General features: G+C 41.3%; 1 protein-coding gene across 1 annotated transcript in view; it reads right to left on the bottom strand.

The window, feature by feature from the left end:
* Positions 1-1104: 1104 nt before the first annotated feature.
* The window catches only part of LOC108412261 (Na(+)/H(+) exchange regulatory cofactor NHE-RF2), a 74299-nt gene continuing 62576 nt past the window's right edge, over positions 1105-12827 (bottom strand). The window contains exons 4-6 of the mRNA XM_017684211.2: positions 6224-6377; positions 5213-5322; positions 1105-4147 (exon numbers count right to left, since the gene is read on the bottom strand). Coding sequence (XP_017539700.1) covers positions 3980-4147; positions 5213-5322; positions 6224-6377 — 432 coding nt within the window. The 3' untranslated portion in view covers positions 1105-3979. The remainder of the gene's footprint in view (positions 4148-5212; positions 5323-6223; positions 6378-12827) is intronic.

The following is a 12827-nucleotide window of genomic DNA, read 5'->3' as shown; positions in this document are numbered from 1 at the left end:
TGCCTTTCTATCATCTGGAACCAGTCTGCCCGTTCTCCTCTGACCTCTCAGATCAGCAGTTTCTGAAATACTCAGACCAGCCCGTCTGGCACCAACAACCACGCCACGTTCAAAGTCACTTAAATCCCCTTTCTTCCCCGTTCTGATGCTCGGTCTGCACTTCAGCAAGTTGTCTTGACCACCTCTACATGCCTAAATGCAGTGAGTTGCAGCCGTGTGATCGGCTGATTAGCCATTTGTGTAAACAAGCAATTGAACTTAAATACCTAATAAATTGGCTGGTGAGTGTATGTATATATATATATATATATGTGTGTGTGTGTGTGTGTGTGTGTGTGTGTGCGTGTGTGCGTGCGCTGGTATGAATGCGAGTCTGTATGTAATGTCTATGAGGGCCAGAATAAGAGATGTCCTTTGTAACATGAACATTTTGTAACCCCGCTTTAGCCCTCAGAATTAAACAGGCTGTTTTTGTTACTATGTGTGTAAGACTATATTTAAACGATCTCTGAAATATAGTATCAGGGAGGGTCTTGATGATAGGTGGGGGTGGAAGAAGGAGGAGGTGTAACATGATATTATTGGTTGATACTATTTTTTCCCTGCCCACTGGTGCACAGTGACATAGCTAAACATCAGAAGACCTTTTAGAGTCTGGCACAAATTGCATTTTAAAAGAATTACAAGTACGACCACTTTAGACCTCGCTTAAGAGTAAAGGGGTCCCTACTAGGACAGACAGAATTAAACTTAGAATGGACTGACATCTTTGAATGAACTGCCACACATTAGGTCGTCCTATTTTCATTGTGATCAACCTTAGACTCCTCCCCCTGAAAATATAGTACATAAACACAATATACAGGTGACTCAGCAGGTAAGACTTTCCACTAGGGGACCCCGCCGAGACCTCTGCCACAATTTGAACCCCAGAGTGGCTTTAGCAGAAGCACACTTGGTAAGAGTGGTGGCCTCTGATCTAGAGAAATGCTTGGTGTTTAGACTCAAGACTGTCTTGTGGAGGATTAGATACATACAGTTAGTCACACCAGCTCTTAATTAAATCTGTACTGAATGTAAGTATTGTTCAGTATGTTCAGTATGTAAGAATCACACTTTATTGAAAAAAAAAATGCAACCTGGCATATATTCCCATAATGAATATACATTAGCATACAGCTTGAGCTCTGAATGCATACACAGTCAGGATAGAAGGAACGGAGGAAAGAAGAAACTTCTGCAAACACAAGGCTAGCAAACATTAGAAGGAAAACAATAGACAAAAATAATGCACTTTTGATTATTCAGAGCGAGTACAGCAATGCTGGTAATATACAAGGGCACAGGGGTTAAAAGTATTTGTGCTATATAATGCAGTCTCTTTCTAAAGCTTTCTTTCTGGAGCAGTTTGTCAGCACAGCACAGCTGAACTAGCTTAATGACCCAACAGAACTGGCCTAGCAGAGCCGCATCATGGGCCGTACCACAGTTTGAGCGGTAAGGGGTGTCTCAAGGCAGCTCTGTGTGGTCATTTTGTCCATTTCCAGGAGAGACACCCCGCTGTGAGATGAAGTAAGTCAATCTGAGGGGGTCTGCGTTCCTAAAAGCAGGTGGCCTAGCACTGTCTCTAATCTTCATAAGCTCAATGGCTCTAGCAGTCTGCGTTATTTGCTCCACACAACATTGCCTGCATTGACGCAAGCCATTTGTGATATTTCCTCCTATCCATTCAGATAGTGGACATAGCGGTCTCCCCTCCTAGGGGTCAAAACCCCTGCCATGACAATAGAAACCCCAGCATGTTAGGTTGTCTTTGCACACATAGTTTGGTTGTTTCACCTACTTCACATGAACAGATTATTCCAGGCTTTTATCTGGAACCTAACATCACGCGTTTCAGTCTCAAATCGACCATTCAAGAATCCACCATCACCTTCTAGAGCGTTCCAGAAAGCATCAGCCTAAGCAATACAATGTTTTTGTACAGCTGCTGTTGCCTACATGTAACACATTTGCATTGGTTCAGTTCACAAGTACAAGTACTTAAATGAGCTGCAATTAAATGACTTACATATGTTTCCCTCTAGTGGTTGAAACCTGCAAGTTCTGCCTCTGTTCAAAGTCATCTTCCAAGGGTAGAAGCAAATGTTCTTCAATGGTGCCCTCTAGTGTCTCACAGTCAATGCCTCATTTCAACAAAACGCAGTTTATGCTTGCAACTGTTGTGGGAGCGATTTCACAAAGTGACTTTTCAGCAAAGTTGGACAGCAATAGTGGGGACTTCCCAAAAGGAATGCTCCTTTTCTCCCGCTGGAGAGTCCTCACTTTTGGCCTGCCTCCTTTAAAAGGAATAATTTCACTTACCCTAGAAGAGCCAAGACGTCTATATTGCTATATATTGCTTCTTAATGTTGCCAACAGACACTAGAACACTCAATAGTTACCCAAATCTTTTCCATAAATACATTGGCAAAACTTCACAATGTGCTCAAACTGCATCCCGCTCTTTATTAAGGTCATGCAGACTTGTCAATGTGGCTTAGAGCACAGTAAAGTGAAAACTATAAAAATGAGCAAAACCTCACTGTGTGGCTGAAAGCAGCAAGCAGTCATTCTGTCTCCCCTGCAGAATCTGAATCCCCCTACACACATCACACACACTGTTTACGATTTCTAATTATAAACATGAAAATTCAGAAATCACAAACATATTTGTGCCTGCATGACGTGTGCAAAGAAATGGGTCAAATTCAGCTCAGTTGCGTTCAGCTACAAGTTTTGTTTATTGTTATACTGTGACCGCATTGACAAGTCTGTACAACCTTAATGAAAACTTTTAAAGAAGATTTGGGTGACTATTGGCTTCTATTGTTTGCTGGCAACATTAGCCTCATAGCTCCTGTGCTTAATTATAGAAGCAAAAGTTGGACACGTCTTCGCTGATAGACGCCATCTGGGAAAATTGAGTAAAAATTTTCCACCAAAATATTCCTTTAAGCTTTGCTGCAGTCAGCAGGTTCAGGACTTTATTCCTCACTCTGGTAACAATATCATATCAAAAAGCTTAAGAAATTGCCCTTCGTGAAATCCTCCCTTTCTCCACTTCATCTCACTGAGCAAGTCAAGAACCCACTATTACACTTTCCCTTTAATATGTCACGATAGTGGCACATCCCTTTAGTTGCAAATGTTTTTGGTGCATAACCACGAGCTGGTTATGTTTCGGCAGTTCATGGCAGGTAAAATCCTCTGGAGTTTCTTCATGTGTAATACTGATTTACAAAGAATGTACAGCACATACAATGGGCTACATTGAGGGGGCTCCTCTGAGAGGGTCAGTTCAGGATTTTATCTGTTTAAGTTCAGTACTAAAGTCAACTCTGATTTTCAGGACTTGTCTGTGCAACTCCGCTATGTCTTTTTCTGCATAAATCCACTAGTACTCATCACCAGAGCCGAGCACCTCCGCTGTCATGTAGAGATGTAAACAATTTTGAATCTTTGAGGTTCCAGTCTGGTTTTTGCGCAGTATGTGCTGCAGTATGATCAACATCTGCTGGTGGAGGTGGTCTTGTATAAAAGTTGGCTGCTGGTATGGGGGATTGCTGTTAAAGTTGTCAGCCTGAAATGTGTGTAACAGTAAACTCAAGCAAGAACAATACAAAATTCAAGCTGCACCCTTCAGCTGAAAGAGTGATCCCTTTAGAGAAGTCTTTATGCTTCAGGGGCTGACGATTGTCAGCGACAGTTCTGCGTCAGACACATCTGAGTCAGCTGCTTTTCCTTCCAGTTGAGAGTGAAAAAATAGAGATGCTCGCGTTTGCCCTCTGCCTGCTCTCGCTCCGCAGGGGAAGCTATTAAAATACTTTTTATGTTTTTTTTTCTATAAAAATAACAGCCTCCGTTTTCATGTAAAGCAGTCAGGTGCAGAGGGGTTGGAATTCTGGGACAGGGAGCGCGTACGTGTGTATGCGCAAGTTCAGAAGTTGCTAAAGAGCTCATATTTCTTATTCCAGTCCATCTGTGGTGCTCTCTTCTTGGCACGCTTGGCGTGGGCCTTCTCTTTAGCCTCTGCCGCAGTGGGGCTCAACTTCAGGCCAATCTCAGCGAAGGGGTCCAGCAAGCGACTCCCACCATCCTCCGAATTCTACTCACACAGACACATACATAAGAACAATTAGCACATCTGCCAGCAATGCAGTGTTCAACTTTCACACAATGTACACAGTGCCTATCAAAGGTCTGGGGACTTCTTTCCTCCCAAAAAAGCCTTTTTGCTTTTATTTTGGATTTATTTTGGTTTATTCATGTCTAAATACACACACTAGGTTTCCCGCTGTCACATAATGCTTCCAAGCTGGGAAGGTGAAGGTCAGCACATGCTTCCTGTAAGACACATAAAGTGAAGCGGCATCTTTTCAAGCTGCCACTAAAGTCACGCGATTGAACAGCTCAACATGCTTGGAGGAGAACTGCTAAACACTGTTTCATCAGCTAGAATTGGAATTGGATATATGGTCGGGATAGTGTAGTGTGTAACACCTCTGCCTTCTATGCTGTAGACTGGGGTTCAATCCCCTGCCTGGACAAGCACCCTATACTATACCAATAAGAGTCCTTGGGCAAGACTCCCAACACCACCATCACCTACTTGTGTAAAATTATCAAATTGTAAGTTGCTCTGGATAAGAGCCTCTGCCAAATGCCGTAAATGTAAATTGGCTAGGATCGTGCAGAGTAACAGAATGACTACCGTATGTTTTTTCAAAATCAAACAGGACACTGGGTGGACTGGAGAAAGTAAGGCTAAAATTTAGGCAAATTAGAAATCCCGGCCAGGGATAAGCCAACCTTACAAGAAGCCAACTGTAACAACAAGAAAAACGTATGGGGTATGGCAATGTTCCCCAAAATAATACTTAAGTTTTTTGGTTTCTGCACAGAAAAATGTTAAACTCTAAATTGCTTTCTAACTCTAAAGTTTCTGCACACTGACAAAGAACACTAGCTCACTGCAATGCTGAGGTGGGCGGGGCAGGCAAAGAACTGCTTGTTTAATTTATTAGGCCATCCAACAACAGGAGTCAAAGAGCAGAGGCAAACAAACAACACAGACAGGAGGCAGGACAAACAACAAAACAACATACAGAAAAAAGAAACGAGCAAACCAAATATAATAATCAGACACAGACACACACTCCCCCATACACACCTGTGTGCTGGTGTCCTGGCTGCTATGGTCTGAGTGTGTAGACTGCGATGTGGAGCGGCCGTTGATGCGGGGACTGGGCGAGCCGTTAGTAATGGACTGAGTATCAAAACCTGAATCGGAGAGTCAGCCAGTCACAAAAAGCTATTACATGAAATAGCTACAAACACACAGCCTGAGTCTGAGATGTCTGAGATGTCAATGTCTGAGACACTGTTTCCCAATAGTCTTCTTTCTTAAAACACACAAGAGGTACTTGTAGGGCACTGTAAGGCAAAACAGTCCACAAAGAAAACATTTTTGGGATTTTCCTCGACCATCTTTATTATTAGTTTACATACAAAAGGTTCACAGGCCGTTTTGAGTAGTAAATTAAACGGCTGTAAATCAGTCGGTATGCGTTGGTATGTTTCTCTACAGTGCAGCATCTCACATCAAACCACTGAGAATGACAGGCTGTAATCATTAATACCACATGGCGATTAATCAATTATGTATCCATTCTGGAAACACATGGGAAAGTGTCTCAGATCAGATGTTTTCATTCACACAGCTCTGAAAACATCACATCTGTGTTAAATAAACGTAATTAGATTAAAAAATCAGATCTGCCGCTTTAACCTCGTAATGTGAACATAGCTTTTTAACGTTAATAACGAACATAACTAACAATGTTAGTTACCGTGAACATAACTTTTAACGTTAATAACGAATATAACTTACAATGTTAGTTACCGTGAACATAACTTTTAACGTTAATAACGAACATAACTTACAATGTTAGTTACTGTGAACATAACTTTTAACGTTAATAACGGACATAACTTACAATGTTAGTTACCGTGAACATAACTTTTAACGTTAATAACGAACATAACTAACATAACTTAATAACGTGGTTTGAGGCAAACAGCAGATTGACTACATTTGGGGAACAAGGAAAACTGCAAGTTTTGTTGTAAAAATGGCTTGTAAAATTTAATTGTACAGTTAATATGAACTCAAGAACTGTACCTTTGACGTGGCTGCCAGTGGGAGTGATGCCCAGTTTTTTGAAATGCTCATCTGTGTCTGGATCCACCACCAGCAAACGTGTCTCGTCCCCTCCGCGCTTGATGAAGGCCACTACCTCTGCGTGCCGCATGCTTTCAATGTTCACCCCATTTACCTGCAGAGAGAGAGTGTTTCTCTTGAGTTCTGCCTCCAAAAGCAGGATTTCTTGCTTAACCAGCTAACTTCATGCCTTCGATCCAACCCTGGATTTTCTGTCTCATGACAGTGCATCACATCATCACAGCAACTTATGATGAATGCCTGACCCGTTCCAGGGCAGGTCAGGTTCAGAATTTTGGATATAAACAGCTCTTGGACTTGGAGCTTCTGACCAATGAGGGACTGACAGAGCGGCTACCTCTGGTCACTTTTTTCTTCATGCAGTTTGTGGCATCACTCACATTAAGAATACGGATTCCTTAGTAAAAGAAGCAAATCAATCTACATAGATACTAAGAATATTAAGCAGTTATGACTTCGATAAGCACTAATGTGGTGATGACAACCATATTAAATGCTTTAGTTTCTACATATTTTCTTCTTTGAAAAATAAGCCATTCTGCTCTTCCTCTTGTTTCACCCAACTGGCATCATAAATGCCACGTTTTCAAGTGCACATGCACTAGGATTACTCATAGCTGGACACAGAAATTTGTTAATGACCTACATAAAACGAGTTAACCATGGTTTTATTTGTCAGGGTTTGCAAAGATAAAGTCAGGAACCCTGTCTAAATTAAACTTGCTTCATCTGACAGCCCCTAGTCTCTCTCTAGAACCCCTGTCAGAAGAGAGTACTGCAGCTTTTAATCATCTTTTCCATTCCCTGCTACCCTTAAATAGTCAGTACATTCTAGAACAAGTCAGTGAGTAAGAGGGAATTCTGTACAAAAGCAGAAAAACAAACTTGCACTATACAAACTATAAAGAAGGTTCTAGTCACAGAGTTCATTTGTTCTTTCTAATCACATTCATATCAGGGTTTGGCCACCAGGTGGCGCTCCATCCCATTCATATTCTCCTATCGGTGCCAGAGTTGAGAAAAACCGTGGAAATAGGTTGGACATTTTCCATATAACTGTCACGATGGTTATGTTTTGCTTTCAAACTGCCTAAGAGAGTCTAAGAAAGTTTCCTTGCTCCCATAAATACTCTCCTGAGAGTGTGACAGAGAGGCAGATGTTTTGCCACACAATTAAGGCTTTTAAACCCTCTCCTTCTCATCTGTGGAGTCTTTCACCAAAATGTGTTGTTTCTTTTGCCCTTAGTCGCCCCTCTTTTCTCTTTTAGTCGCTTAGCAACCCATTTGGCGGTGGGATCAGGTTCACCGGATGGATAAGGAGAGAGAAGAGAGGGGAACAGAATTAGGTCTGAAAACCTAATCTCGAAAAACATCCCTCTAACCACCTCAAAACTACATGACGTTCCCTCTTATGTGTGGCTTTTTATATCAGAACATTTTCAGCAGGGATGCAAAGGACCTGAGGGCAGGTAGCACAAAGCCATCAAATATTGATGGTGAGGCTGCTGTTGCGGCAATAGTGTGGGTTTCAGGTGACAGTGCCCTGGGGGGGGGTGAGAAGGGTAGTGTGTGTGGAGGTCAGCTAAAATAAATAAATAAATGAATGAATGAATGAATGAATGAATGGATGAATAATAAATAAATTAATTAATTAATTAAATTAAACCATGAAAACCGCCTGTCTAAATCATCACACACTTGCCTCAGTCAGTGTCAAGCTGTGAAGTAAATCTCAAACATACTTGCTTATGATGTTTCTGGTTCTGTATGAGATACGGACGTCTATAAAAATGCACTAAAATACAGACAAAAATTCAGCCCAGCGACATAAAACACTGTACAAAGGTCAGAGAACACCTTTCAATTATTTCATTTCCAGGCTACCCAGCACTAAATTCCATTCATAAATTCAACACAAATATTACCATTTTATTTACTATCCAAAATGACCAGTGAACCTACCTTTGTCGGAGTTCTTATATGCAGTGATAATGATGGTATGATAGTAGTTAACCAGAAATAAAGAAGTTTTCACGTATCCCTGAATGTACCTCTTCATGAATGGATACAAATGATACAATTTAGACCAAAACCTTATCTTACCATTATCATAATGTCTTGGGCATCAGGCAGTGTATCCATGACCATTCCTTAAATTTCTGTGAAGTGGCTTTCTGATGCATTAGATGCTTCAGATGTCTGGTTCCTATCACCACCACTGTGAACAATCCTGACCCACTAAGTTTCTCTAGAACAAAGGACTTCACCTCAAACCACTCTGAATGACACAGTTTTCATCTTAATGATTTGCTAAAAGCAAATTATAAGCACAAATCAATCATTTTTGAGCATCAGGGAAAAAGCAGGAAACATATTTAACAGGAAATTACACTGAAGTGCATTGCCTCAATTAAATATATTCATTTTTGACGTGTCAAATTAAATCAAATCAAATCAAATTTATTTGTGGGACTTTTTACAGCTGATGATGTCAACAAAGCAGCTTCACAGAATTCCAGTAAAGACAAAGTTTTAACAAGAATGTAAACCCCCAGGTGAGTAAGGCAGGGGCGACAGTGGCAAGGAGAACCTCCCTCAGAGCTGAGGAAGAAACCTTGGGAGGAACCAAGGCTCACAAGGGGGAACCCATCCTCCTTTGGTCAGACTACCTACAGAGTTATTATACTACTAATATTAATAGCAGTAGTATTAGTAGTAGTAATAGCTAGGAGTCCATGAAAACGTGAATGTAGGGTTGGCAACTAGTCCTAGGCAGGTGGCAGTAGCTGAGGCATGGGCAGCTGGTCTGAAGTGGGTAGCAGGAGAACTCGACAGTCAGTCATCCAGTGTCCAGCTGGACAGGTGTTTACTTGGAAAAAGGAAAAATGTCCAGCCTTAACCTTTATTACAGTAGACAAGGTAGAGTTTTTCAAAGAATTCTACAGGGATTCTTTTCAGCTCCAAAGTTCAGTCTTGGAAGTTGGTTGTGTTTTCTGTTTCTCACAATCCAAGTAATCTGAAACACATTCAATGATGTTGAGGCCTGGACTGTGGAGTGGCCAGTCTATGGTTCTCAGATCACCAGCAACTTTGCTACAAATTTTCTTCTTTTTTCTTTGACTTTCTCCTTTCTTATGCAAGCAGATTATCCTATATATAATCACTTCAGAAACAGAAACACACACACACACACACACACACACACACACATTTTCTTCTTGCTGTGAAGCAACAGTACTACCCACTGCGTCACCATGCCACCCACCTCAGAAATAGCTCCTGAAAAACGAATAGCCTGTACTTAAAGGCCATTTGGACTGGAAATAAATGAATGGTGGTCTCTTTTGCATAGTACTCTGTGTTTTGTAGACATCTGACACCTATTTGAACTTACCTAACAACCTAACACAATTTGCGGCAAGTGACGATTCAGGCATGCAGTTTTTATATTGGTGATGTATAAGCCTCACATTAGCCTTGTAGCTCCAGTGCAAAACTAAAGAGGCAAACTTCAGACACTAAACCTGTCTAGGCTGACTGACGACACACTATATAAATTTGTTTTTTTCACTTAATCATTTCTTTACATTTCTTTTGATATAGTGCAGGGGATCAGTGAAAATGAGTGGCACAAGTGGTGCCTCTGCCTCATAACTACCTGTCTTGGAAAAACAGTGGGAGAAAAAGAAAGAAAGGAGGAAGAAAGGAAAGAGCCAGTCGATCTACAGGCTGAGAGACTGTGCTATGTCTAGGGGATTAGTGAAAGGAAGAAGGTTCAGCTAAATGGGAAGCTTCCTCAGCTGCCTGCTGTTATGAAACCCGGCTCTGAAAGTCAAAAGGCTGCCTTTAACTGTATCTGATGGGTGAGTAAATCCCAATCATGCGTGCCAACTTGTGTTAAAGATTGAAGATGGGCAAAAAAAATGTGAATATACGTCCCAAATCTGATGATGGATGTTTTATTTTCAGGAAGGATGATGAAGTAAAAGTAGGAATCATAGTTTAATATACACGACTCACAAACAGTTAGGGATATTTGGCTTTCGGGTGAAATTTATGGAAAACATCAAAAGTTCACGCTACAGTGATGTTATATCATGAAAGTAGGGCGTTTCAGTAGAAGCATGCGATGGTGATTTCCTCATCTCAAACAATTTACTGAAACAAAAGACAACAGCAGTGGTGGGTATACCCCCCAAAAAATGTCAGTGTCTGAGTAACTTCTCATGCGCCCTTGAGCACCAATTACAGCTTGACAACGACGTCTCATGCTGTTCACAAGTCGACTCATTGTCTACCGAGGCATGGCGTCCCACTCTTCTTGAAGGGCGGGCCTCAGGTCATTGAGGTTCTGGGGTACAGAGTTCTTGCCTCTACACGGCGACTCCTATAGGTTGATCCTATAGGTTTTCTATGGGATTCAGGTCTGGAGAAAGTGCAGGCCGCTCCATTTGAGGTACCCAGTCTCAAGCAGCTGTTCCCTAATGATGTGACCTTGATGAGCTGGAGCATTGTCATCCATGAAGATGAAATGAGGCCTGTGTTGTTCATGCAGAGGTGCAGTGACTGGATTAAGGATGTTATTCAGTAGTATGGGCTTGTCACCGTTGTTGTACCGTTCTCAAAGTGTAGGGCAGTTTTGTATTGACTAGACACACCTGCCCACACTGTAACACCACCACCACCACCACCACCACCACCACCACCACCTCGCCGTTAAGCTCCTTGTTAGAGAACAGTAAGTTGTGCAAAAAGCACAGAAACATTGAACAGCTGGACATGTGCATTCAAAAGTTTAGAGAAGGTCACATTAATGTTCACCTGTAAAGGTTAGAGTGCATTTTAGGTTCATCCTGAAATTTCACCTGAAAGCCAAATATCCCTGAATTTCTGTGAGTAGTGTATGTATTCGCATATCACTCTCACTGCTGTTGTCTCAATATTTTGAGCAGCTCACATTCCAGGAAAATAGAACATTCAAATCTGTCACCCAATCTGAAGTCAATATGGTATTGAGTGTAAACAAATGTAATATGCTTATTTCAGAATGATATCTTATTGAGCAGAGTGACTGATTTGACCGTTTATCCGCTTCAGAAAAGGATATCTGTTTCCTCTCAGCACAAACACTGTATGTGTGAACAGGCAGCGAGTGAGAGCCACACTGAAATAGAACAGCCGAAAGTTTGCTAAAAACTGACCCACATTGTGTCCAAATGTAAACGTTTGAAACGGTGTAAAAAAAAACATATTTAATTGAACAATGGCAAATCCTGTATATTTATCCGGTAAGCCTGTATATATATCCATATATCCACGTTTTTGTCCGTCTGCAGTGCATAAAGCTCACTTAAAGATGGACCTGAAAGTGTAGGATAACATCAGCATGACGGATGTTATGCGATCATCACCAAGGGGTGAGAGAGAGCGAGAGAGAGCAAGAGAGACAGAGGACCATCGGGTGAAATGAACAGGTCTTTGTTCCTCTCGCTCTCTCTTAAGCACATCATCTCAGACAGGAGAGACACTGGAGCTCTAATAATCTCTCTCTGGGATCAAGTAAAGATGACACTCGTGTCAGTCAAGTCGTTAGGTCAGTGTTCTTTCTCTCTTTACTTCCCTTTCAAAGACTCTCTTTCAGTCTCTTCCAGTGACTGACTCTCTCACTCTCGCAGGCCAGAGTGAAGGATGACGATGAGCTTGGAATCAGCTTCTGTTCTTAACTAAAGCACAATCAGGAGAGAGACAAAGTCAGGGAGAGAGAGAACAACTTGTGGCACACGCCACAAGTGAAGGAGCATCTTGCTGAAGCAAGGAGAAGGATAAATAATCTGCACTCACAGTGGGATGTTATGGTGCGAAACAGCAGAGACACCAGTAAAACTCAACAGCAGAAGTAATAAACACACAACACAGAGGAACATATTACACCAGATCTACTAGTTTCCACCACCTATTCGTTATCATCAATATGTGTGGGTTTCATGGTCTGATTACTTTGCGGTTGATTGAGTTTGAGAAAATCACAGTAGTTTCTGTATATGGACGATTTTACTCAAATTGCAGTCCCACAGTAAAAATAACAAATGCATTCTAATTTAACTAAGTATTCAGACCTTATATATTTACGAGGATGATGGCATGATCTATTTAAACGTAAGGCATTCATTGAGATAATTACAAGCTACATATATACAAAATCATTTATAGGGTACTCTCTATAAGGAGGCGGTAATAACAATAATAATTCTATATTTTGATTTCTTTTAAAGGTAAAAGATTTGTCTAACATCTTAAAGTCATTACCAAAACACAAAGCATTTTTGTCAATAGGCAGAGCCTTATTTTAGCCACACCCCTGCATTTTAGAGCATGGAGTGAGACTGCATCCCTGTCCCTCATGGCCACGTGGTGAGCAGTTAGATCCCACTGTTTTGAAGTAAACATGCCTCAAAGTCTGAAATAAATAATACTTGATGCGATTATCATGCAAAACAGAGGTATGTAGCAGTGGAAAGGCCTCTGTGTTGGGGTGAAAGGGTTT

Source organism: Pygocentrus nattereri, chromosome 14 (genome assembly GCF_015220715.1).
Source record: "Pygocentrus nattereri isolate fPygNat1 chromosome 14, fPygNat1.pri, whole genome shotgun sequence".
Classification (NCBI taxonomy): domain Eukaryota; kingdom Metazoa; phylum Chordata; class Actinopteri; order Characiformes; family Serrasalmidae; genus Pygocentrus; species Pygocentrus nattereri.
The sequence above is the reverse complement of the archived record's forward strand: the minus strand, read 5'-3'. Positions and strand labels throughout refer to the sequence as shown.